We start from the raw sequence: 25,986 nt of genomic DNA, 5'->3' as shown, positions 1-25,986 counted from the left end.
GAGAGGTTCAACCGCACACTCGGTGACATGTTGACTATGTACGTTGCCTCGGACCACAGTAACTGGGACACTGTTTTGCCGTTCGTCACGTATGCCTATAATACCGCCACACAAGCTACCACTGGCTTTTCGCCATTCTTTCTGTTATATGGTCGCGAGCCCTCGTGTACAATGGACACACTGCTCCCATACCGACCCGACGCTTCTGAATGCACGCCAGTGTCTGAAACCGCCAAATACGCAGAGGACTGTAGGCAGCTCGCCCGTACCCTTACGACCGCCGCCCAAGGTCGCCAAAAGCTGCGGCATGACAGTAACGTGCCTACACCACATTTTCCACCTGGTTCCCTTGTTTGGTTGTGGATCCCACCTCACAGCCCTGGCCTTTCAACCAAACTTCTTGCACGCTATGATGGTCCCTACCGCGTCATCGACCGTACCTCGGCTGTCAACTACGTTGTCGAGCCTGTGACGCCATCACACGACCTCAGACATCGCGGACGTGACACGGTTCATGTCAGCCGACTTAAGCCATACTATGACCCCCTGATCCTACCTACGCCGTAGGTCGCCAGGATGGCTCATCTTCTCTCCCGGGGGCCATTGTAGTGAAGAAGAGGAAGAAGTGCCCTTGCGTCTGTCGATGTGCGCACCATCAGCGTTCGTGGACTGCCTCGATTGCGTGAGACGTCTAATAAATCGTCATATCACAATCTAATTAGGCGAAATACTGGAAATCGCCTGACTTGCTCCGAGCGACGGCAAACAAGATTACCTTGGTTCTGACCAGCTACGTGGCACCTGCAATTGTTTTTTTTTTAATTTTGGCACAAGTTAGGTGGAACACGAGTATATACAATTCACATTTGGTTCAGACACTACGGAAAGCGCACACAGTCTGTGATAAGGCTACCTCAGTATCGTGCAATAAGTATATCGGTGGGCAACTGAAGAATGAGCAAAAAGAAATAGTACAAATGAATAAATGTACCTTAGGGAGAAAATTCTGGATAGCACACGCGCCTAGGAAAAGCGAAATTTCCACACGGCTTCAGTGCTCAGCCAGCAGTTGGCAGACGCAGTGCACCGACAACGCACGCACAAATGCACGCTGTATCATTTGATTTCGCGGCCCTATGAAACAGGTGCAAAAAAATAAAAGCTTTTTTTTAATGCCCGTTATACAGACTGTATCGCGTCCGACAGTGTAAGTTCCCCTTTCCGTGCAAGCACCTGCCTGCCTCGTGCACCTAGGATTGTAATAAAAACTGGGTGAACGTGGTGTGACAGCTGTCGTCGTTGACCGAAATTACTCGATCACCCTTACTCCTATAGACATATTTTTACGGCGCAACCAAGAGTGGCGCCAAAGTCAGAAGACTACAATTTGACGTGTCCGCAACGTCAATGCGGTCTGCCTCACTCATTAGAGGGGATCTACCAGTGAAGAAGCGAGTACTTCCAAGAACGTGACGGAAACATTCCGCACTGGCCCGCCGTGCAATTGCGAGCATGTAGTGTTACTGATTTCCTCGTGGGTTGTTTGTGTTCAGTGATTCCGCAAGAGCGACAGTACGACATCGCGTGCATGCGATCCGCGAGCACACCACTGACAACCTCTTCATTCTCGACCAGGGCCCTCCATGCTTTCTTGATTGTGACTTCAAGAGAGAGAGAGAGAGAGAGTTTAATGGTATCTGGAGCGACAGACTTGGCATCCTATTGATGTCAATGCTTGCGGTGCAAAACGGTTAGAGGAGAAAATGAGAAACAAACAGAAAGAACGCCAACCCGCAACTAATTTGATTTCGCGAAAAAAAAAACGCCTGGATATATTGAATGTCGGGTTGCGCGTGATCGCAAGAGCAGCAAAAGCTAAACCTGTGCGACCCATGGCGCCATTGCGCAGCCACGCCAAGAAACTAAATCTCGCTCTTTGAAAGTGAAACGGAAGGTAACCCGACGCATAAAGGTACCAATCTCCTTGATATAATATGCTTCCATTAGCTGTCGTGCAGTGAAAGAGAGGGAGCAAGCGAACAAAAAAAAAAAAAATCGCCGACGATTACGATACTCCTTAACGCGAAATTTGAGCGCAGCTATATATTTCGTCATATATTGGCTGGTGCGGACCATCGATCTCGGGCGGCACTTTGCATACGGAGCGAAGTGTGGCGCGACTGCCTCGCTAATCTAGACATCGCGAGAGCCAGCGAGTTGGTGACGCGAGGGCGCGACTCCCAGCAGACGCCGCAGACAGACCTCCCAGACGACGCGCGCTACTCCGGCGCCTTTCGTAGCCATCGTCGCCGCACTACGCTTTTGTTCTCACGCTTTCGCCATGCCCTTCTCCACTTTCCGCCTGTATGATTCCGCTGCACCCTTCCCTCCACTTTCGTCCTCACGCCTCTTCGCTCTCGCCGCTTTTTCATCCCCTACTGCAGGAACGGTCGCCTAAAAGCTTCATTTTAAAAAAAATTACACCTTCTTCCCGTAGGGGAACCCTGAGTAGTATGCGAAGCAGCCATGGGGTCGACTCAAGGCAGTTTTATCAGCTGTATAAACTTGGACATGCTGCAGCACCAGCAACGCGCAGAACTGTTGTCGACGCCGTCGGCGTTTTTCCCGCGTTCGCACCGAACGCGCGCGGCGTCGGTGACTGTTACCGGTGCCTCTGGGGCGCCTACCGTCGCGTCTCTAACCTAAGCTGCTTCGCATTATCGCGCGCGGAGCCGCAGGTGTTGCCATTCGTTGCGCAATCCGGAGAGGAGAGGAGCGTCCGAGAGGAGAGGAGGAATGCCGAGAGGAGAGGAGATGAGACAAGGAGAGGAGGGGGAAAGGATGCGCATGCGCAGTAGGCGTGTGGACGCCGCACGGCGGAGAGAGGGAGGGGGGGGGGGAGTGACATAGCCCCGACCATAAGATGCTTCGCATCTAAAAAATCCACGCCAGAACTTAGCGGCGCGAACTCTCCTTGTATCCAATAAAATACGAGGAAGTGACGTTTCTTGAATTCGTATCTCGTACAAACTTTCAATTTCGTGCGCACTTTGATGCGCTCGCGTGCGCTCAGCACAGTCGGGTACAACTAAGAAGGCAGGGAGAGGCCCCGCCCAGATGACCGCAGCGCGGCAGTCGGTTGCCTTCGCGACTTAAGAAATAGAACCGCTGACGCGACTCGGCTCGAAGCGCGTGCTGCCATGTTCTCCGTCGGTGGGCTCACCGGCCGCCTGGCTCGTGACGTCACTCTAGAGTGCGCGCCCATTGGTGGAGGCTCGTGTAAATCCGCCTTTAAGGGACAAATGCCGCTGCTTTCTAAAGTTGTACCCGGCTATAGAGTTTTCTTTCAGAAAACACTATAGTCTGGTAAAATTCTTCACTTCCAATAGGAGTGAAGTCCCCCTGATGATATGTGGTGTTTTATGGCGTAAGATGTCAAGTTCCCCTATAATGCTATAAATAAATGCATGGCAAGTGGCGGGTTTGACCCTCTGTCATTCCAATACAACAGCTCATTGCTCTAAACATTAGGCCACGACCGCACGCATGTTTCCTTCGTACCAAAGCCTCTCTTTGACACATCTGGCGAGAGCGTCACGTACCATTTTCTCGCATTCTTCCATCTAGACACTTTGAGACACTGTGTTAGACTACACTGCCTTCGCAATCAGCCCACATTTATTTCTGATAGATAAGTCTAAAATGGGTGAAGTCCGTCTAAATTGCTATCGCACAAAAAAAAAAAAGCATAGATGCACATTAACGCATATATGCGCGCGAAATGCACTAGCACAACAGCTATTTACAGAACCTTACTGAGGCTTATATCCCGCAAGAATTATAAAACCTCCTTAGGGGCGCATGTCAGAGAGTGGACACGGTCTGAGAACACATTCAAAGTGTGTGTTTGTGGCCATTTCATGCAGTTGCTGCGTAGCATCAGGGAAACAAAGGCCGAGAAAAGCTCGATTTTGAACTTTTCGTTAAGTTTCATTCAATAAATGCGGAATATGTTCCTCACACCAGAAAAGAGAAGAAAGAAATGATCCAGGAGATTATGGCCACCTGCTGTACAAAGAGTACACGCGAACCGCACAGCACAATCGCGATGCTCGCGCAGCATGTTAATTTGCACTTTTGAAAAAGTATGTGTATGGCAACACTCTCGCATCGCCAGTAAACATATTCATATTTCGGGAAATAATAATTAGAACCAAAACAACAGGCGACCAGAACAAAGGAAGAAAGCAAGAAAGAAAGAAAGAAAGAAAGAAAGAAGGAAGGAAAGAAAGAGAATAAAGAGAGAAAGAAAAAAATACAGAAAGAAAGAAAGGATAAAAGCGACAAAAGAGGGGATGTCACAATTGTGCCTGTTGCATCACGGTCTTTGTAATGCTTGCGTGTTCCTTGGAGCGATGCCTTATGACTTATTCCATACTAGTCTTATCATCCACCACTCACGGCCGGCTGATCCCGTTGATAACGCGAGCGGACCGTCGCTCTGACCACTGAAAAATCGCGATAAGCGCGAAAAGGCATTATGAACGGAAAGGCATCGCTACAATATATCGGCCCTAATTACCATTTGCCGGAGACGAGGCGAATAGGCCGGCAACGAACAGCAATGAAAAACGCATTCGTCTTTACACGCTTTTCTCCAGCACGCTTGCACACTGAATGCGCATCTACAACAAGTGTCGTGGGATACACATAACGCGGTTTAGGAGTGATTATTTTTTATCACTGTTTGCGATTCTGAGGCATAAACACGGCATGCGCAGAGGACTGACTGTCCACTGTTGGGTAAAAATCTGATTAGCGTTCAGTTGGGACACTAAAGTGAAAATATAATTTGAGCTGTATCTAGTAAATTATCCTTCTACGACATTAAATAAAGAAATCCCCGCTTGCTCTGACAGGAGGGTTGGCAATTAAGACAGAAGAAAAGATTTATTACGACAGACGGGCGATGACCTCGGCTTGAAGGTTTTCGCACCTGGTCGCCGTGGCGTTTTTGATATTTGACGGCGTCTTCTAGCTAGGACATAGTAAACGTTTTATCCGTAAAGATGGACAGCATTGTATTCTAAAGGAGTCGAAGGCCGCACTTAGCAAGGTTCAGGAAGTTTTACTGCGCCACAAGAATTGAAATACGAGAAAAGGGAATAATTTACAATGCCTGACTTAACACCGACGTCTACCGTCGCTTCCGTTGGTGATCGATATTCAAGAAAGGGTAGCTTGGTCTTTATTTTGACCGCCAGTAATCAAAATTTTGTCGCCTTATAAATCAAAATGAAATGAAACAGTACTCGATTGTCAAATATGATTTGGTGTTGTCCTTTAGTGTTTCTATAAAACTTCAACTTAACGGGGCGAGAAGTGGCCCATATGACGCCGACAGTGCATCATTGATTGCAACAAAACATTGTGCCTCGATTTCAAGTTGAAGCCGCTATAAGCCGTTCAGTGCCTTAAGAGCTGGCGACCTAGGGCGCGATCTTGTACGCGTTCCAAAATGGAACGGAGGCGTTCCGTTCCATCGAGCCGCACACGATTGGCCAATTTCAACCGCGACGTTCAAATTGACCAATCGTGTGCGGCTCGATGGAACGGAACGCCTCCGTTCCATTTTGGAACGCGTACAAGATCGCGCCCCTAGTCGAATAACATGTAGGTCCGGCGCTCCAACAAGCGGTACACCTCCACGCACCGGATACGACATGCAGTCGCCCGCGTATATATATATAAGAACACGCCGAGTCACTGCAACTTTCCTTACCGGGCGTGCCAACAGCATCCGACAAATCGAGCTTCGCTGCTTGTTCACTTTTCGGCGAAGACACATCCATAATACAGCGGCCGGAATGCCTCCTCCTCCCAGCCAAGCGTCTGGCGATACCCGCGCGCTATCGGCACAGCGGGCACGCGCTCGCAACTGGGAGGATGTTGACGGTGCGCGTTTGGCAGAACACTGAATTGAATTGAATTCTTGGGTTATACGTGTCAAAACCACGATTTGATTATGAGGCACACCGTAGTGGGGGACTTCGAATTTATTTTGACCACCGGGGTTTCTTAACGTGCCCCCATAGCACGGGACACGGGCGTTCTTGTATTTCGCCCCCATCGAAATGCGACCGCCACGGGCGGGATTTGATCCCGCGACCACGTGCTTAAGCACGCAAACACGAAAGTGGCTTTTTTTCTTTGCCCCAGAGTTGGAAAAAAAAAGAAAAATAAAATGGGGCAAACCCGCACCACCAGAGAGGTATGGCAGGTATAAGGCCAATAGGAAATAAATGAAAAGGGGTTACCGAAGCAACCCAAATGGAAATTTAGAGAAAGCCAATTAAAAGGAAGAAAAAAAAAAGGTCTCGGAGACGAAGCAGTCAATTATGAAAGGCGAAGTGCCTGCGCTCAGTGATTACATGGTAAAACGGGCAGAATGCAGGAAACAAAACAAAAGGAGAAAAGGTGCGTGCGATGAAAACCGAACGCAAGTGCAGACGACGTAGAAGTTGTGCAGCATCAATGCTTCCGTAGCGGGTGTGGGCATCTTACCCAATTAAATGTCAATTATTGGGTTTTACGTGCCAAAGACACGATCTCATTACCTATAAGGCACAACGTAGTGGTAGACCCTGTGCATACGGTACACGTGTGTGTGTGGCGACCCACGCCCTAAAGGAATGCGGCTGTCGCGGCCGGGGTGGAACCCGCGATCTCGTATTCAGCACCGAAATGCCATAGCCACCGAGTTACCGCGGTGGGTATATTAATTACCAAGTGTCTTGTGGTGCCCACCATACATTGCTCATCGAGTGAAGCACGCTGACGCTAAGTGCTCGTCATTGTGTGTACTATATGTGGGTGCACGTATGTTTTTCATTCGCTCATTTACTCATTCACGTTGCTGTGCATTCATTAGACAATCAAGTGTTGTGGAAAGGCCAACGACGAAAGTTCCCGACATAAATCAAATCAAATCTGGCTTGCGTGCTTTAAGCAGATCTTCCGTGCACTCCGGAACAAGCCACAACAATCATGTGACAAACTAATTACCAAACCATTGTTCAATATGCACTTTCCTTCGGGGCGATCTCTTGTATTGTAATGATTATGCTGCATTAACATGTCCTGCTTTCTACCTATACTGTAGCGTAGTAATGTTCTTTTTTTCGGCAAAGGTTAAATATGGTCTCATTGTAAGTTGTTCCTTCTTAGCATGAACAGGAACCTAGTTCCCGTGCTAGACTGCACTGAGATGCATGTGCCTGCCACAGTGTCGAACAGCGGCGCGCAGAAACTACTTTTTTTTTTTTTTTTTGCTAATTCATGTAACAGGGGGCCAGAGTCCTGTGAACTCTGCGTATAGCAGCGCACGTCAGAAAAGAGAATGGTGGTGGGGGAGAGAGGAGGAATTAAGGCCCAATGCCGGGCTTCGTAATCAAGAGTCTGTTTGATTCATTTTGCCATCATCGCCATCATCACCATCATTCTTCATCATGAACTACAACAAAAACTACTACTACTACTCTAACAATGATAATAATAATCATAACTAATACAATAATAAATTCTATCTTCGCAACATGTACATGGCTACCTTGCTTCCCGTACGGCTGCCTAAAAATTATAACAAAACAACAGACGCGAGGAAGCATGTAAAGCAACAACGAGCGAGAAAGGCAAGAGAGGAATGACAGCCCACAGAATGTCTTCCAATCTTCTATGATTTATGGAATCGCTCAGAAACGGAAGCATCCCGTCCATATCGGTATTTGCCCTGGAGGGCGGCATTTTTCGATTTCGATTAATAACTAGCGTGTACAGGTCTCCGTAATTTGTTGACTGCTTCAGTTTATCAAGCTAGGTTATATACGTTATAAAGTACCTCTAGGTTAGGTTAGCCTAGGAGGAAAGGTTAGAACAGATGTTAGCTCCAAATAACCCACTGAATTTAATAATGAATCCATCCTAAACACCACAGGCTCACGTCCAACAGAAACCAGAGTCTATCGCACACACTACACCCTGAACCGAATTCGTTCAGCACTTTTTTGCACCCGTACATGACACGGTCCCGTTCCAGTGCTTAAATTTCATCACTGCGCATCGACGACGCTCGGCTTCGCGTTTCAGACCGAAATGGTCACCTCAATGCTCGGTGCTCATCGCCGCCACTCGAAGCTGCTCCGTTTTGCGTTTGCGAGTCAGCGCGCGCTCGTGCTCAAAACCACGCTTTCTCGTATGTCGAAGTGTCGAAGAAGCTCGGCTTGGTATGCACGAAAACACACACACACACACACACACACACACACACACACACACACACACACACACACACACACACACACACACACACACACACACACACACACACACACACACACACACACACACACGCACACGCACACGCACACGCACACGCACACACACAGAGAGAGAGAGACAAAAGACAGTCGGGTGGCGACGCTATCATGAAATTCGCGCACTACGTCACGCGAAGGCGATAAGATCGCCGTAGTGATCGTCGCAGAATACGCCCCCTTCATCTTTTTTTTTCTTCCAATAAAGGAGCTATCATCGCGAGATTAAGGACAAAATAGTTTTCAAGGAGCACTTCATCAGTCAACTCTCTTCAGTGCCCTCTCGAAGCACAATACTATGGCACAACGAACAAAACAGGAATACGTAAGCTCGCGCGTGAAAACTAGTCGGCGCATTAGCTGCGCCCGGCCGCGTCACCAGTGCTAGAGAAGCAAAATTTCCGGAAATTTTGAGCAATCAGAAAAAAAAACCTGTTTTTTTTCACGTTTTTTTCGGAAATTTTGGAAAAAATTGGAAAAGAACCAATTTTCTTGAGCATACGGTCAATAGTTTATTACCAAATGTCAAAAGCCATAACTCTCATTATGTAAATAACAGAAGTGAAATGCTTTCTGCCTTTTCACCAACGAATGCAGGGTTTAACAAATCGAAGACAAGACAGAAGCATCACTGCGAACGCGTTCAGTTCTCTGTGAACGGGTGCGGCTTCTTAGAATTGTTACGGCAGTTAGAACAAAGAACACTGAAATGTCCCTTTTGTGGCTATATTGCGTCGTGGATTCGACTATGGAAACATGGATCAAGATGTCTCCCCGACCGTGAAGTGCATCCACACGTCGGAAATTGGCCGTACCATTGCAGAATCTGCTTCCACACGGCTTCATATGCGGACTTCCGCCACAGGTTGCACAAGTGCACGAGGGAAAGTCAAAATTGAGCAATAACGGGCACCAAAACATGAGAAACCGCACCCGAATGACGATGCCACGCTGACGCTGGAGCTGACATTATGTGATATCGATGGCGAGTGGTCAGCCGTCGTTTGGTGTTTCGGTATCATGTGCGACGTTTCGGTTTCGCGTTCTGCGTTTCGCTTTCACGTTCAACGCTGGGTGTTGCCTAAGTTTTATTTCTGCACGTTTTTCCCCGCGGAAATCTTGGCCAATTTTTCCAACTGCGCCGAAAGAAAACGAAAAAAAAAACAGTTTTTTTCCCGGAATTTTGCCGTTTTTTTCCGCACTTCGCATCTCTAGACTCACCACGACACGCCGGCCCGATGTGAAGGTCCGAGCGCTATTCCACTGCTGTGCAAAGCAGTCGCTCGCGGCGGCTCAACCTATAGTGAGCAGCCTCGCTGGCGCAATTCGATCGCACCGGCGCCCCATCTGTTCGATGCGCGTCGACAGGAAGCATACTATATAGTCGGACGCGTGCTCACTGGCTGCAACGCAACACCGATGCCCTTCGAGCTCGTGGCGTGCTCGCACCACATAGCTAGCTGCACGCGCAGCCAGTAATTACGCATGCGCAGATTCGCTGCTGCGTTAATGGGAACCGCTGCGTGTACGCACATCGGATACACGAACGTGTTCTTTCGCGGATCGAAGGTGCACGGAGGCTCCGAGCACCGGTGTCCGGGAAAAACAAACGCTGCGCACACACGCAGACGTTGACCTTGTTCAGCTTCCGCGGAGGAAGCGGGGCGCCCGAGACGGGATGTTGTGCACAATGTGACACAATGATAAAGCACATGTGTATGAGAGAGAGAGGCCGGGAGAAATAAAGGCTGCGAATGATGCCACTGCACGGCGAAGTTTGACAGCGCACGTACACCACTGGGGTAAACATAAGGTGGGGGGATAAACGTAATTCAGGGACTGAATTCGCAAACCTTTAAGATCTCAAGTCCCGCTTGCCACTAGCCGGCGGCCTTCGCTAATGAGATGTCCCAAAACATCATTAGCTGGCATCTGTTCTATGGAATAGTTCTAAAAAAAAAAAGCTTTTTTTTTTTCTAGCGAATATGGGTCCAGATAATCAAAGGTGTTGTTTTGTAGGGGTGTGGGAATATCAGTTTTCGAGACCGAAACGAATGGTAATCGAATAGTGCAAGAAGCGAAAGCAACCGAGTATGGAATACTTTTCGAACAGTCGACAGCCGTTCTGTCCACAAATACAAAGCCACCTAACCATTAGTCTACAAACGCACTCTTTCATTTCATTTCACTCCTCTCATTTCATTTTCAAAAACAAGAAAATAACAACAACAGCAGCAGCAAGAAAACAACAAATACAAAGCGACTTTCACAACCTAGTGTATTCGCGACGTTATTAAGTTTCTGCCGAGCGCTACACTTTATAAAGTGTATCGCTCAAAAGCAAAATTACAAATGGAGCAATAGGAGCAAACAAGCAATTTATTCGCATACTCGCGAGATTTGGTGAGTTCGAATGATAGCGCATTGCCCGTACAAGTCTGGCTCCCTCGGTCACGTATATCCACTACGTCTCCAATACGTAACTTATATTTTTTATCAAAGTTTGTGATTTGAAGTGTCGGAAAAATTCGAAAAATATTTTTAATTACAATAGGGCGGCTGAATACTCCAAGTGCCGAATACGAATGGAATACTACACACTAACTATTCGTATTCGAAACGGGACTATTCGGTATTTTCGAATATTCAAACTAACCTAGTATTTTGCAACAACCTAAACTTGAAGTCTGGTCGCTATTCTTTGTCCGCTAAACAAAGTATCGCAACTCATCAGAAGGTACACAAGGGCAAAAGTTTTCGAGGCAATGCAGGAACAAAATCGGTAATGCCACTTTTGTTTTAAGTTTCGCGGCGGAAACCTACATGACCTCCTAGTTATCCAAGCTGAAAAAAAAAACCTAAGTTATTTTTTCTAATTAACCGGATGATTAACCCACATGTTATCCTGGTTGCGGAAGACGACTGATGATAGAACTTCTTTAAGCCTGATATCCGTATGTCGAACCAGAATTCAGCAGCGTGACTAAAGTTAGCTGGGACGCCATGTATACTTTCTATGGTGTGCACAACGTAGCTATACGTTCCTTACTCAGTAAAGCTGTCAAGTGTCTGTACATGCCGGCGCGCGAGCCGCCTTGCGATCCGCCAGCAAAATGGCGCAAAACGACGACAACGACGCTAGTCCAATGACGGGAAAAAGCACGTACGCCGTCCCCGTGTTAGCGCGGTCGTCGTCACTCCTTTCGGGTGGAAACGGTTACAAACAGCTCGCTTTCTCTCTCTCTCTAGAGAGAGAGAGAGAGAAGGACGTACACACACTCTCTCTCTCTCTTGAGAGAGAGTGTCCTCCTTGCGACAAAATGCTATCTGACCGCGCTCGCTCTTGGCACAGCGACGAGTGAGACGCGAAGTCGTTTTGGAAAATCTCTACCGGCGAGGGCTTCCCGACGCTCGGCTTCTGACCCTGTTTCTTTTTCTTCCTTCCTGGCATCTTCTTTTCTTTTTTTTTCCCTCTCTCTCTTCGGCGTCGTGCACCATCCTTTCGCCGCCTGTCATTCAGGCATGCCCTGCATCCCGCAATAGGCGCGTCGTGCTCTCACTGGAGCACTTTCAAAAAGAAAAAAAAAAAAGAAAGAAAAAGAAAGGAATTCAGGTATTCGCGTAACAGCAGCCGTACACTGTGCCATAAGCTTTTCCTGCGATGCTGGCGCTTTCCATGTGACCAAGCCAGACCGGTGCTACCCGGTGCGCATGCAGGCCAATGAAAAATGAGTAACTTAACATGTACTGTTAAACTGTATTATAACCTGTCACGGACAAGACGCAGAGTTCAGTGCGGTGACGGCTGTTAAACTGATGTTCTACATTACTTAAGATTGTTGTTAATTCTATTTTTCGTATTTCATTGGTTTGCTTCCCGTTTTACCATGTCCTCTCTGTAATTACCTCGGGCCTTCAGGACAAAATAAATAAACAATAAAAATATATATAAACCAGGTGCTTAGCAAGCCGTCCCGCTCTCCGTATAACCAACGGTCAGCCTTGACGCACCAGCACTTCTTTGCCGTCCCTCTGCGTGCGTGTGTGCAGGTTTATATATATATATATATATATATATATATATATATATATATATATATATATTCATTTTTTTTCTCCACACGACTATCTTCTACGAACTTCTGCGCTTCGCGCTTTTATAAAACCTTTCCCAATTTGTGCGAATCCGCCCGAGCCTCCTGTGTATACCACCCACGGGTGGCGCTGGGAATTTTCCTCACGTTTATTTTTTTGTTGTTCTTCACTGCTTCCAAAGAGAAAACAAAAGCATCAGAGTCATTCTGCACAACGTCATTACTCTGGAAACAAGAAGGCGAAACGGAGACAAACAAGGAGTTTGCTGTTCAATAACTGTACACAGATGGGAAGGCATGCTGCGTTGGAGCCGGCTTTCCCCAAAAAACACAGTCGAGAAATTGTAACTACCCAGATGCCCACAAATACGCAGACACATGCCACAAACACACAGGCATACTAAGTCCACAAACAATATAAATGTAAACAAGAAGTAACTAATCAAACCTAGCAGACGCGACCCATATGCATCCACGTTAATAAGACGTACAAGTAGACTGTACAATAAGAACACCACCATACACTTAACAAAGGGGTTATACGAAGGCGGCCGCGTGTCCTTTGTAGCATGTGTACTGCACCATCTCGCACGCAAAAGGCGATCACTGGTCATAAGAGAGGAACAATAGTCTGGCACGAACGAAGGTGTTCGCGCTTGCTGCGGCATGAAGACGAAACGATGTAGATCGAACAAAAGGCCCGACGCGTAAAGGTAAGGAGGAATGAAAGCAAATAAAACTGCAATACACGTGCTACGAGACAGCGTAGAAATGCGTGTTCAGTTCTGTAGTCCTTTCATGAAGCACGACAGAACTTATATAGGCTTTGTGACCTATAGATGTATTTGACCTTCAATAAAACGACTTCTAAAAGCGTTTGCCCAATCGCTTATATTGACAATCATCGCGGATCGTTTCTGCACACTTTTCCCTTTTTCATTCTCGTTCTTTTATTACAGTGTATTTTCCATCGCCCCTCCTCTGTGCTTGCCGATGGCACTCTCACAAGGTGCCCACAATACCTTCGTTCGATTAAAAATAAAAATAAAGAAAAAAAATAGAGCGGGAAAGAAAAGGTCAGATAGAGTCTATGATAATAAAAGATAAAACACCAGTCTTTTCATCTCACTTTGAGCGCGAGAATAGGCTTCCCAGCTACATGGCAACATCCAGCTCAGCTAGCTCTCTGAAAAAAACTGAAAGCACAGCCTAAAAAGCGCCGGCTCTGTTCGTCCTTGACTGCGCCCAAAAAACACGTAGCGGGTGTAAAAGAGTCGCTCCGTGCTGCGACGCTCACGAAGTCGCCCGCCTGGCGGCCACTCTATAGGTGAAGGTTGCCGCGAAACATAAAAGAAAACCGCGAGGGCATGTACAGGCACGGTGAATCGGGACGCAACACAGGCATTCTCTGGCAATAAGTGAGGCATGGCACGCGGCTTAAGCTCCCGCGCAATATGACCCATAAACGGAAATGAGCCGACCTTGCTATGTACGGTATATGAAAGATACCGGCACGAAACAGCCGGTTTGCTATTCCCTCCGAGCACTTCGAATCCTCCAAATGCAGAGGCGCGAGCACACAGCTGTGCGCGCCACTTTTAAAAGAGCAGCATTTTTCGACCTTGGGTGAAGAAAGTGGCCGTGTTCCTTGCTTATTAAATGATGTGAGCTAGGCAGAATGAAGCCGGGGAATATTATTTGTACCGTACATCACCATCAGCTTTAGATATAAAGATAAGCAGTACTATACTGTACACGCAGCAGCGAGCCCCCTACAGTTTCGTTCAAAACGCCGCCTGCTTTTTTCTTCAACCTCCTGAAATCGCCACCACTTTCCTGTATATTCCTACGCACTTTTAAACAATTTTAAGACGTCACGACTAAAGCGGTGCTGTCGATAGCAGCAAACGGGATGAAATCGCCCCATGATGATAATGATGAGTGCCCCCTGTGAGAAGCGGTGATGGCATATGTCATCAATTCTGACATATTCACAGCGCTAAAGAACGTACACAAACAAGAAAACATGTTTGTGTGTCCGCGTGTGACCCACGTTGAAGCGTTCATCGTTCACTTCGTCACAAGCACCGTCAAACGGACATACCCAAGAAGCGCAGTAGCGCTTTTATGGTTTTGCACATCGCAGACGCACGAGGCCACGGCCCCAAGATCTTCTCTTCTATAAAGGCCTGCCATCTAAGTGCCTTAAAGCTATCCGAATGGCAAGCCTCTCATCTGTATGATGGGCAGTCACAAATAGTTTGTTCTGTGCCACATGTGCTGAAATTGGCACTCCCCGCCATCCCAACTAGGAATGAAAGGTTCGTAAAAAATTGCATATTCGCTGGAGATGCGCGTCCCCTCCGCTAGCCCGCACGTTGCTGCACATGGCTGTTCTTCCAGGTGAGGGTGTACACCGCGGCCGCGACCTATCTTGGAGGTAATCTAAGGCGGGTGCAAAGTTTGGACGAGCCGAGATGGCGCGTGGCTACATGGCCATCTCAAGTTCCTGAGACTTGATATAAAGCGAGAAGTCACAGAAACATTCACTCCCCTCTGTCTGCGCTCTTCATCCCACCAATATTGTGACAGCGAGTGTTCGCGGTCATCGAGTGAGATCTGCTCATGTTTGCCCGTGCACGCGTGGCGCCATGCTTGTTAATTTAATTAGTAAGCCAATGTTAACTGCAATTTATACGGCCGATAAAACTACGAACCCTACTTCATGTAGTCGTCTAATAATTTCCTATCGCTACAATGCTTCGCCTATTTTGCTCTTTCTGCCCACTTCCCCCTCCCCCAGTGTAGGGTAGCAAACCAAGTGCAACCTGGTTGACCTCCCTTCCTTTCCTTCTCTATTTTTGACGCACTGTTGGTGCAGTAAAAGTAATCTTGAGATCAAGCCGATTGCACATAGCAGCCGCGACAAATCAACACTCGCTTTCCACCATCCCTTGCCGAAATTTGACTTTGCCCCAACTTGAACGAAGGGAGTAGTTTCCGAGTAACTGTACGCCGACAACCCATGCTCCTTTTTTTTTTTTTCTTTTGAGTGATAATTTCTTTGGTGCGAATCTATAGGTCGGTCTTTATACGAGGCCACGTAAATACCATGGATGATTTACGGCCGGATTACCGTCTTACCGCAGCCGTGGACGGCAGTAGCAAAGCTGGCAGCGACATATGGCGACGCTTTGCTTAACTAGAAGGCATTCGCAAAAACTTTTTCTGTCGCGTGAGTGTTCTCGTTGAAGGAAAATGAGAAGACTACACGTTAAATATTACGTCGCTGCCAATGCTTTGCACCAGCAGTGAAGTAGGATATGGTAGGCCACTACTTTTAGCTTAAGTTTTGTTTACTTTCTGGTGAAACTCTCGGCCACCAGATGCCGCCACGAGCGTCGTTGCTGCAGTACTACACCTCCTCGGTAAACCGGTATTCCGGAAACGACAATGCGTTTACGGACACGCTAAATGCAAAGCGAAGATGGCATGGAGAGCTATACATGTTGGCCTTGTAGCTGTTAACACTCCGCGCAGGTATCCGCGCGCGCAGAGCAGGAGGGTCCACTCACATGCTGGTGTACAGGCTCTCGTATCCCCAGTTGTCCTCATGCTGGTCGTACATGCGGAGCGGTGTGGTTACTCAGCGCCCTCTATTCAGATGGGGCGCACTCAGGGGGGTCCGATGTGGCATCCCTCTCGACGATCTCAGCACGTCGCCTCGCCTGCACCCTCGGGGGACCACCTGAGAGAGAAAGTGAAAAAAAAAATTAAAACACGGCCGTCAGTACACATGGCGGCAGCAAGCCTTCCACTGAGAAACACCATGGGAACAGAAAAGTTTGGTCCCTGGCGGCGAAACAGCGACCCCAAACGCTTCATCTGCTGCGCCCTGCATTATTTATTTATTTAGTTTTCCGGTAGGTTAGTATAAGCTTAACGTACGCTTAACTAAGGTTGCAGATGGAGAGGTTACAAGCAACGAGCTTTTTGTAACTCCAATGCACTTTTCCAAGCAAACTAAAGAAACACGCGTCAGGAGAGTGGAATTTTGGGTCAGTTGGTGATGCATATGTGAGTAGGGTGAAGCGCGAAAGACTGGAGAATGTGAGGCGAGAGAGACAGGACAAGCGCTTGTCCCGTCTGTCTCACCTCACATTCTCCAGTCTTTTGCGACTTACCAATAAACACGTGCGACGGCACTATAGCGTATAGAAAAGACTACAAATAAGGCTTCAGGAATATATTAAACAAGTGAATACGCGCCCAACGACGCAATGAGTTAAAGACCTAAACCACTTTAGCCGCACACATCGCCACGGTAAGCTATAACAAGAGTTCGCTTTGTTAACGTCCCGACTAAACCGCAGTGCAGTCGCGGCCGACCGCATTATGCTGCCGTTCTACAGCGCGAGACAGCGCGCAGGTGTACGTAACGCTGCTTAATCCTTCCGGCGAAACCTCACTCACGCGCGCCAGCTGAATTGTCCGCTACTGCGCCTTTTGAAAACATTCTAGCTACACAGGCTGAACGAGAAATGCGCTGAAATAATTACGCGATGAACGAGGAAAACGCCAAACGGGACAGCGTTAATTCGCCAAGTCAAAGTGAACCCGGCTAAACAAACTGCCTGCAGGCATTACCGATGCCAAGATTATGGCTCGCGCAGTCAACGTAGAAGCATAGGAGCAACACAGGCATTATTCCTATGCCGGATCTCACTTTCTACTTTCCGGAACGCCGTCAGAGGATTTCGAAATCTGAATAGCCGCGCGAAACGAGAGCCCGAATGCATTAAATGAACAATCCGTCGGCGGCGTTGCTGCGTTCGTTGCTGTAGAAATGCGTCCTCTAAGCGAACTATCTAACTGCAAATAAAGCTTCAACAGCATAGTAAAAAAAAATTACCGAAACAAAGTAGGTCCATACCACGCTTAAACCTGAAGAGTTGCGAACGCAAAATCTCGGATTATATGCAGATGTGCTTCAAGTGTAGTTGAAGCACTTTTTAAAATTAAAAAGTGAGCTTGCCTGCGAAGTTATTATAGTCATTCACTCTCCGAATACGAAAATAGATGCTTGACACTGACATCGTAGTTTCTTTTTTATGTTTATTTTTGTTGTTTACAATATGACTAAAGAAATTGACAGCCTAAATAAAAAAAAAAATCTGCTTCCCACGGTGACTAGATCATAAGTATTTTTTTTTTCTTTTAAATGCAGGACTCCCGCTAGGGGGCTAAGCAGTGCAGGCGCACTTCGCATGGGCTCCTGCTTTTTTCGGCAATTTTCCGGATACCTGCTTTTATTCATCGAAACTGTGGCATCGACGGAATCGGCAAGAGAAGTGGAACCGGAGGATATCAAGTTTATGAGCGGTACGTGGAATTACCGTCATTTTTTGCCGTTTGAAGGTTTCACGCCGCGCTAACGGAGCTAACCCTACAAGAGTAAGGGGCCAGCCGAACGCGCGTGACCCGTGTCCCGTGGCTCGTGAGTGCTCGTGAGCCGCCGCTCGCTCTCTTCGAGAGCGACTCGGCGCTGCCGCCAAGTATCAATGACTGACGCATCCGACACAGCAAGAACTGCACGGGAACTGAATCAGGAAAATAACAGCGTTGAAATGCATGTGGAGACGATACAAGAGCAGCAACAACTGGAAGCGGAGTGGACGTATGACGAGAACAGCGGGAAGGCAATAAACATCCAGGAAAAATGGCACACATAGGAGAGGAGAGGCAAGACGACTCAGGTGCATATAAAACCCACAGCCGAGGAAGAAGACCAACAACGAACGCAGCAAGCCGGAGCAACAAAACCTTTTGCGGGAAACATGCCACATTACAGGAAACCGAGACTTCCACCTTTGCCAGTGGACGACACGAAGATCATCTACAGACCAAAGGCGGGATTACAACTCTCCAAATGGACATTGGTGGCAGTGACACATGCCATCGGCCGAGCTAGCAAGTTGTCCCAAAAGACTTCTATGACAACATCCGGATTCAAGTGCAACATGTCGAGAATATAATCATCGCAAGTACACCAAACAAAGACATAGCGTACGACATGCTCCTCAAGATCACCAACATCCAGCTTGGAGGATCCAATTACGAAGTTAAAGCAAATGTCAAGACACCAGATGGCATCAGCAAGGGCGTAATCTACAACATCCCGCCAGGAACGAGCGAAGAAGAACTACTTCAAGGGCTACGAGTATCCGCAAGATACACGGTTCTCGCAGCACGCATGCTGGGAAGATCGTCAACAGCACTCATCTACTTCGACGGACCGCACGTCCCATACAACATCATATATAAATGCCTGTGACTACCGCTGCAAACCATACAGGAAATCCGTGCAATACTGCAGAGCCTGCGGGGAACTAGGGCACCGGCAAGATATCTGCCCGAAACCCCTTATCAACTTCTGCTATATATGCGGGATGGAAAATCGACAGGAAGATCATGACTGCCAACCCAGCTGTAGAATCTGCCAACAACCCCATGAGACAGCAGGAAAGGAGTGCCGACATAAACTCAAACCAAATCCACCGCCGTACAAGATCAGATTGCATTGGGAAAACAAGAACCAAGAGCAGCAACGCAGATGGAACTCAACTTCCGACTCCGACTTTCCGGCACTATCCGAATCAAGCAGTACCTCACTACAGAGTCCACGAAGATCTAGAAGTGACTCCAAATCAACAGGCGGTCAAGCAGACGAAAGAACCCGGTCAAGATCACGGTCGGGATCACGTACCCGCAACCCACAAAAGCGAGTTACGTATGCAGACGCTGCAGGGGGAAACACACGAGCACAAGAACCCACGGAAACCGAACGAGATCTGCGAGCACAACTCCAAAATCAACAAGCCCTCATTGACAAGCTCATACGAAGGTGCAAAGAACAAGACATCGCCAATCAAGCCTCGAAACCTCAAGGAATGCCCAACATGCCACCGCCCCTTACGGAAGAACGAATCAAGGAAATTGTAACAATGGAGGTCCGGAAGCAGATACAGGAGGCCATGACCACTTTTGCAAAGGAAATAACCCAACAGCTACAGCAACACATCACCACTCAGCTTGCCCCTATCCATGCTACCCTCCAAGACCTCAGCAACTTCATGTCCTATGCCAAGCAGAACCACGTAACGAAAGCCACAGTAGAAAAGTTGCTCAACAACACCGACACGGCTCGCAAGAAAGCACGTAAAGACCTCCATAATGCTGCCAGACCGGAATCCATGGCCTGGGGCGATAACACCGATATTGATCAAGATGGCGAGTAATCCCGAGAAGAGATTCCCACAACTTCCAATGAAGTTGTGGCAATGGAACTGTCGCTCTATACGAACCAAAAGAACAAACCTCCAGGAACTGACCAAACAGGAACAACCAGATATCATCGCTATCCAAGAAACTTATCAGACCAATCTACGCATACAGGGATATGATACACACACCGGATCTCAGAGAACAGCCATCCTGACGAAGAAAAATCTCACCACGCAAGATCACACAATCCAGGGAACAACCGTGGAACACACCCTAGTGGAAGTGCTACCTGAGAAGAAACACACCAAAGTCTATATGTCCTATGCTTATATAGTCCACCCAGGGATCCGTTATCTGACTTTGTAAAGTTCATCACGGAAGCCAGAAGGCTATCTAAAGGCCATAAACTTGTAATTATGGGGGATTTTAATGCCCCCCACACAGCATGGGGTTACCAGCACACGACCAAGAAAGGAGCGCGAGTGCACGATTCGGCACAACAGAATCACCTCACCCTCTGGAATGATCCTAAACTAAAGACTCGAATAGGCAACAGTGTATCCAGGGATACAAATCCCGACCTCACCTTTACAATAGGTATCTCCAAGGCCGAATGGACCCGACTGGAAGAAAATCTCGGCAGCGATCACCACATCCTTCAGCTAGAAATCCTGCACCATAAGAAGCCGAGCAGAACCGGAACGGCAAGGCTGACGGACTGGAAGGCCTTTAGAGAGCATGACATAGAAGAGAACATCAAAAATATTGAAGAGTGGCTCACCGAAGTGGTGCAAGACGGCGGAGAAGCACACTAAAGTCATCCAACTCACAATGGACACACCGGCCGTAGACTCTCATCTCCTACATCTTTGGGATGCCAGAAGAGGCCTACTGAGGCGGTGGAAAAAGATGAAACATAACCGCAAACTGCAGAAACGGATCGCCCACATAACAAAGCAAGCAGAAGAATACGGAGATAAACTCAGCAGTCAGAACTGGCATAAACTGTGCGACCAACTTCAAGGCACACTCAGCACAAAGAAGACCTGGCATATACTGCGAGCCCTTCTAGCTACCACCAAAACCAAGACACAACAAAGACATGACCTCAAGAAAATCATTCACTCTCATCCAGGAACTGAGAAACAAATTTTGGAAGAACTCAAGCGTAAACTTGTCGGAGACAATGCCCCCAAGGTCTCGGATCCCCGACCGTACAAAGGCGAACCAAACCTGACCCTCGACAGCCCTTTTACGCTTCCTGAACTTCACGCCGCTCTTGCCAAATTGACCCGTAACACGTCGCCAGGAAATGACAAGGTGACCAACAGGATCCTACGAAACCTCCCGGACAAGGCCCTAAATTGGCTCCTCGACTACATGAATAACTGCTGGGAAGAAGGTAAGCTCCCGGCAGAATGGAAGCACGCAGAAGTCATTATGATTCCAAAACCCAACAAGCCACTACAAATCAGCAACCTACGGCCCATCTCCCTGACTTCCTGCGCTGGAAAGCTTCTCGAACACATGGTTCACGATCGCCTCACCACATACCTCGAAGACTCAGGACTCATGCCTGACACAATGTTTGGCTTCCGACAGCTCCTCTCAGCCCAAGATATACTTTTACAGCTCAAGGAAGACCTCTTGGACTACCTAGAACGCCACAAAAAGTTCTCTATTTTAGCAATAGATGTAAAAGGAGCCTTCGATAATGTGAAGCATGATGCAATCCTCCAGAATCTCCAAGACACAAACTGCGGAATCCGGACCTACCATTACGTACAGGACTTTCTCAAGGATCGCACGGCTACGGTGGGCATCGGCAACATCCGAAGCGACAAATTCGAAATGCCCAACAAAGGCACTCCACAAGGGTCAGTCATTTCACCTTTGCTGTTCAACCTCGCTATGATTAAGCTCCCGCAACAACTCGATGACATCGAAGGTTTAAGCCATGCAATATACGCCGACGATATAACGTTATGGACAAAAGCGTCGACAACCGGCCGACAGCAAACTACCCTCCAAGAGGCAATCGATCTGATAGAACAGTACCTATCAAGATGCGGTCTCCAGTGCGCCCCCGAAAAATCAGAGCTACTTATACTCAAGGCAAGGACCCGGGGAAGACCACCAGCCTACGTCGACCCAGATCCCAACGTCACACTCAATGGAATCGATATACCTCAAGTTGACTCCCTCCGCGTCCTTGGCCTCACCCTACATAAAGATGGTTCTGGCGCAGCTACACTTCCGAAGCTTCAGAAGACCCTAACACAAGTAACTCATCTCATTAGGCGTATAACCACTCAAAGAAGAGGACTTAAAGAGCAAGAAACCGTCCAAATTATCCAAGCACTCCTTATAAGCCGGATAACATATGGCACCCCGTATCTACTCCTCAAGAAAGCTGAAATTGAAAAACTCAACATCGTCATCAGAAAGGCAATCAAGAGCGCACTAGGACTTCCCAGTACGACCTCAACCACGACACTACTCAAACTTGGCCTCCATAACACCTGGGAAGAAATGAGTGAAGCGCACAGGGCCAGCCAGCTGGAACGCCTTAAGCTGACTCAAACAGGAAGAGCAGTACTTCGCAAACTCGCATACAGCGAAAACTTTATAGCAGACTCAGACGTGAAAGCCCGATTGCCACCACTTCTCCGTGACTCTATTTCAGTCGCTCCAATACCTCGAAACATGCATGCAACACACCACAAAGACAGAAGACAAGCAAGAGTTCGAGCGCTAAGCAAGAAATACTCAAGGAACCCCAACACGAGATATACAGATGCGGCAAAATACCCAGGTAGAAGAGCCTACGCAATTACCGTGACCAACAACAAAGGGAATGAGCTAGTCGCTGCCACCATACCGGCCAGAAATCCAGAAACGGCGGAGGAAGTGGCCATCATCCTCGGCATCGCCACATGCAAGGACACCGCAATCATCTTGAGCGACTCGCAAACGGCATGTAGAAACTTACAAAAAGGCCGAATCTCTGCCGCAGCCGTGAAAATTCTAAAAGAGCTATCAAGACGCCAAGAACTACCCGAAACCTACGTCGTATGGACCCCAGGCCACGAACACCTGGCAGGAAACGAAGCAGCACATGCTGTCTCCCGAGAACATACCAGCCGGGATTTCCTGCCGCACGGGATCCGGAAATCGACGAGGGTGGAGGACATTCCCATCAACTACGCCGTAATACTGCAACATTACCGACTCGAAAGAAGAGAATATCCTTTACCACATCCAAAATTAAGCAAGGAAGAAGCCACCGCCCTCCGCAGACTACAAACAAATACATATGTCCATGGAATTATCATGCACCGGATGCATCCCACTAAATTCTCATACTTATGCCGATATTGTGATGTACCAGACACCCTACAACACATGGTGTTGGTGTGCCCACACCGCGAGAAAAACAGTCAAGACGATGCCTCAGAAACGATACAAGCCACCGAAGAAACGTGGGAGGCAATGTTAACGGCACAGAGCCTGGAGGATCAGCGAAGTCTGGTGGACCGGGCCCGGGCTGCGGCATTAGCCAACGGCTTTCTGGACTGAGAGAGCCGCCCACCTAGGGCGAAGAAAGAACACTTTCTCGCTGTTTCTAGCAATAAACGTTCATTCCTCCTCCTCCTCTTTTAAATGCAATAACCCTCATTAAAATCGGTGCAGTGGATGCCGAGAAAAACAATATTACCGTTTTCATGTGTTTAAATAAAAGCGCCTGAGCTAAACCTTCTTCTTAATTGCTTCACCTCATGAATTTCAGCATAGCAAATGTGCTTAATAAAGCAGTTACACAAAAAGTTCCATGGCCAAGGGGCTGTATCGAGCCCCCCCCCCCCCCTTCCTTTTCAGGAGATAAATAAATAAATAAATAAATAAATAAATAAATAAATAAATAAATAAATAAATAAATACAACATAACAAAGTGAAACATCTTGAGAAAGAGCTACTGGTGTCAAACCGTACGATAGGCCAATGCGAAGCAATTATGAAAATGGCGTGATCGGCTATTTTTTATGAACACTGGCTCACCGGGAAGAAAACACCGCCCAGAGAGACGCGTAGCGCCGCCTACAATTACTTGCGGCGACTTCTTGAAGGCTCGCCAGGGACTGGCAATAACGAATTGCGGTTCCCCGATTGATACCGCGGTCGAAAGAGACTACGCGAAAACCGATTCATATTTCCACCAGAGAAACCCAACCTCATTTGTCAATTTAAAAAAATCAATTTTTTTTCTTGGCTCAATGCAACAATAATGCAACGTACGTGTTGCACACTATAGATGTACCACATGACGTAAAGCCGAGAGGAACGCCGGAAAAATACCAACAACAACAAACTGCGGGCGGTGTTCATAAGCGTATCCAACAATACCAAAGGGGAGAGAAAATATTGGTCGCGCTCCCGCAAAAGAAATCAGCCAAATGCGGGGATTTGGATTACCTCGTTTAGAACTCATTCGCAGCCTCTTCTCGCCGTCGCTGCAATAATGATTTCAAAAAAGAAGCAGAAAAAAAAATAGAGACCATTACTTCTTGGGAAAAGAGAGATAGCATCATAAGAAAGGCGATGTTTCTGTAACTGGCAGGCCGTGTCGAACGGGAGGGAGGGAAAATGGATGCGGCCACAATTTCGATCAGCCGGTGCATCTACAGCCGCCGTTGTTTATCCACGAATTCAAACGCCATTTCATCATCGACTGCGCAGGTCACGAAAGAGTCGACTACGACATCTCGTATTTCTTCCTTTTTTTTTCAACTGAGCGCATTAAAATGGCCCCTCATAATCATCGGCAGCATCTCATTACCCGAAGTATTTTTTTTTAAACACGACATTTAGGAGATTTGGTGCCGTTACGCGGCGCCCGCTGCTCCTTTTCAGACAGAACGCAGTCGGTGAATCTACACCAGGCGCCACGGCGTGAAACGTCCTTGCGACGTTATCAACGAGAAGCTTTTCTTTCTTGAAAATAAATTCTATGGTTTTACGTGCCAAAACCACGATACGATCATGAGACACGCCGTAGTGGGGGACTCCGGATTAATTGTTAGTGCTTGAGCTTATTTAACGTGCACATAATGCGAGGTACACGGGCGTTTTCTTTTTTTGCATTTTTTTTTTTTTGCATTTCGCCAAATCGAAATCAGGCCAACGTGGCCGTGATTAGATCCCGCGCTCTCGGGCTTTTTTTCTTTCTTGTATTCTGGATGTTATACGAACGATACTGTGTACGCTCACTCACAAAACAATGCATTTGACAGTAGCATATGAGTTCGTCTTGTCCGCTATCTTCTTACATTTTTACACCTAGAAAAGAGCTCTGTCTCTCTCTCACCTACATGCCTTGAACACCACGCTCATGCACATTTTCTTCCTTCAGGTTTCAATTAGCGGTTTGCGTACGGTAGATCAGTAAGCAAAAGAAAAAGCTAAACAACAGACTCGTACCATTACACATGTACTTTCCCCGTAAACAAAATCATACGGACCAGGGGATACGCGAAATCAAATATATGTCTTCGTATTCCAAATATGTAGCCTCCAACCGTGTACTGGAAACCAAGCTTGAATGCGCGAACACGCATAGTCCACTCACCAGCTTTTTTTCTTTATTTTTGTTTTACTGGTCAGAGTGGCTTTGGTCACAGGCGTAAGTAAGTTTGAAACTGATACACTTAAAAATAGAGAGCCTGTCAGAGATAACCCACCAATAACACACTGCTGTCAGATAACAGATGCCGTATCTGCGCGTAATTCTTCGGTGTAGAAGCTCCGCTCCAGTGTTTGCTTCGAAGCTGTGTGACAGTACCACGGTGACAGGTGCCTCTTCTTCTTCTTCTTTCTGGGGTCTTACGCGCCAATACCAGTTCTGATTACGAGGCACGCCGTAGTGGAGGGCTCCGGATTAATTTCAACCACCTGGGGTTCCTTAACGTGCACCACAACGCAAGCACACGGGCGTTTTTGCATTTCGCTGCCATCGAAATGCAGCCGCCTCAGCCGGGATTCGATCCCGCGACCTCGTGCTCAGCAGCGCAACACCTTAGCTGACTGAGCCACCGCGGCGGGTGCAGGCGTCGCTGAGACGCCTGCACCCGCCGCGCAACGGCGCGTAACGCGTCTGTTACTATTTCGGGGTTCCCACCTTTATCGCTTGGGGCGCAATATTTCCCAGCGTGAAAGCGTGGAACTGCATGGCGCCATT

At 47.7% G+C, this 25,986-nt stretch overlaps 1 protein-coding gene across 3 annotated transcripts in view; it reads right to left on the bottom strand.

The window, feature by feature from the left end:
- The window catches only part of LOC119450634 (nuclear receptor coactivator 1-like), a 550,996-nt gene that overhangs the window by 247,518 nt on the left and 277,492 nt on the right, over window positions 1–25,986 (bottom strand). For all 3 annotated transcript variants that reach the window (XM_049666097.1, XM_049666098.1, XM_049666096.1), the window contains exon 2: window positions 16,042–16,214. In XM_049666097.1, the coding sequence (XP_049522054.1) occupies window positions 16,042–16,094 (53 nt within the window). In that variant the 5' untranslated portion in view covers window positions 16,095–16,214. The remainder of the gene's footprint in view (window positions 1–16,041; window positions 16,215–25,986) is intronic.

Source organism: Dermacentor silvarum, chromosome 4 (genome assembly GCF_013339745.2).
Source record: "Dermacentor silvarum isolate Dsil-2018 chromosome 4, BIME_Dsil_1.4, whole genome shotgun sequence".
NCBI lineage: Eukaryota > Metazoa > Arthropoda > Arachnida > Ixodida > Ixodidae > Dermacentor > Dermacentor silvarum.
Note: the sequence above shows the minus strand (reverse complement) of the source record. Positions and strands in the feature narration are given on the sequence as shown.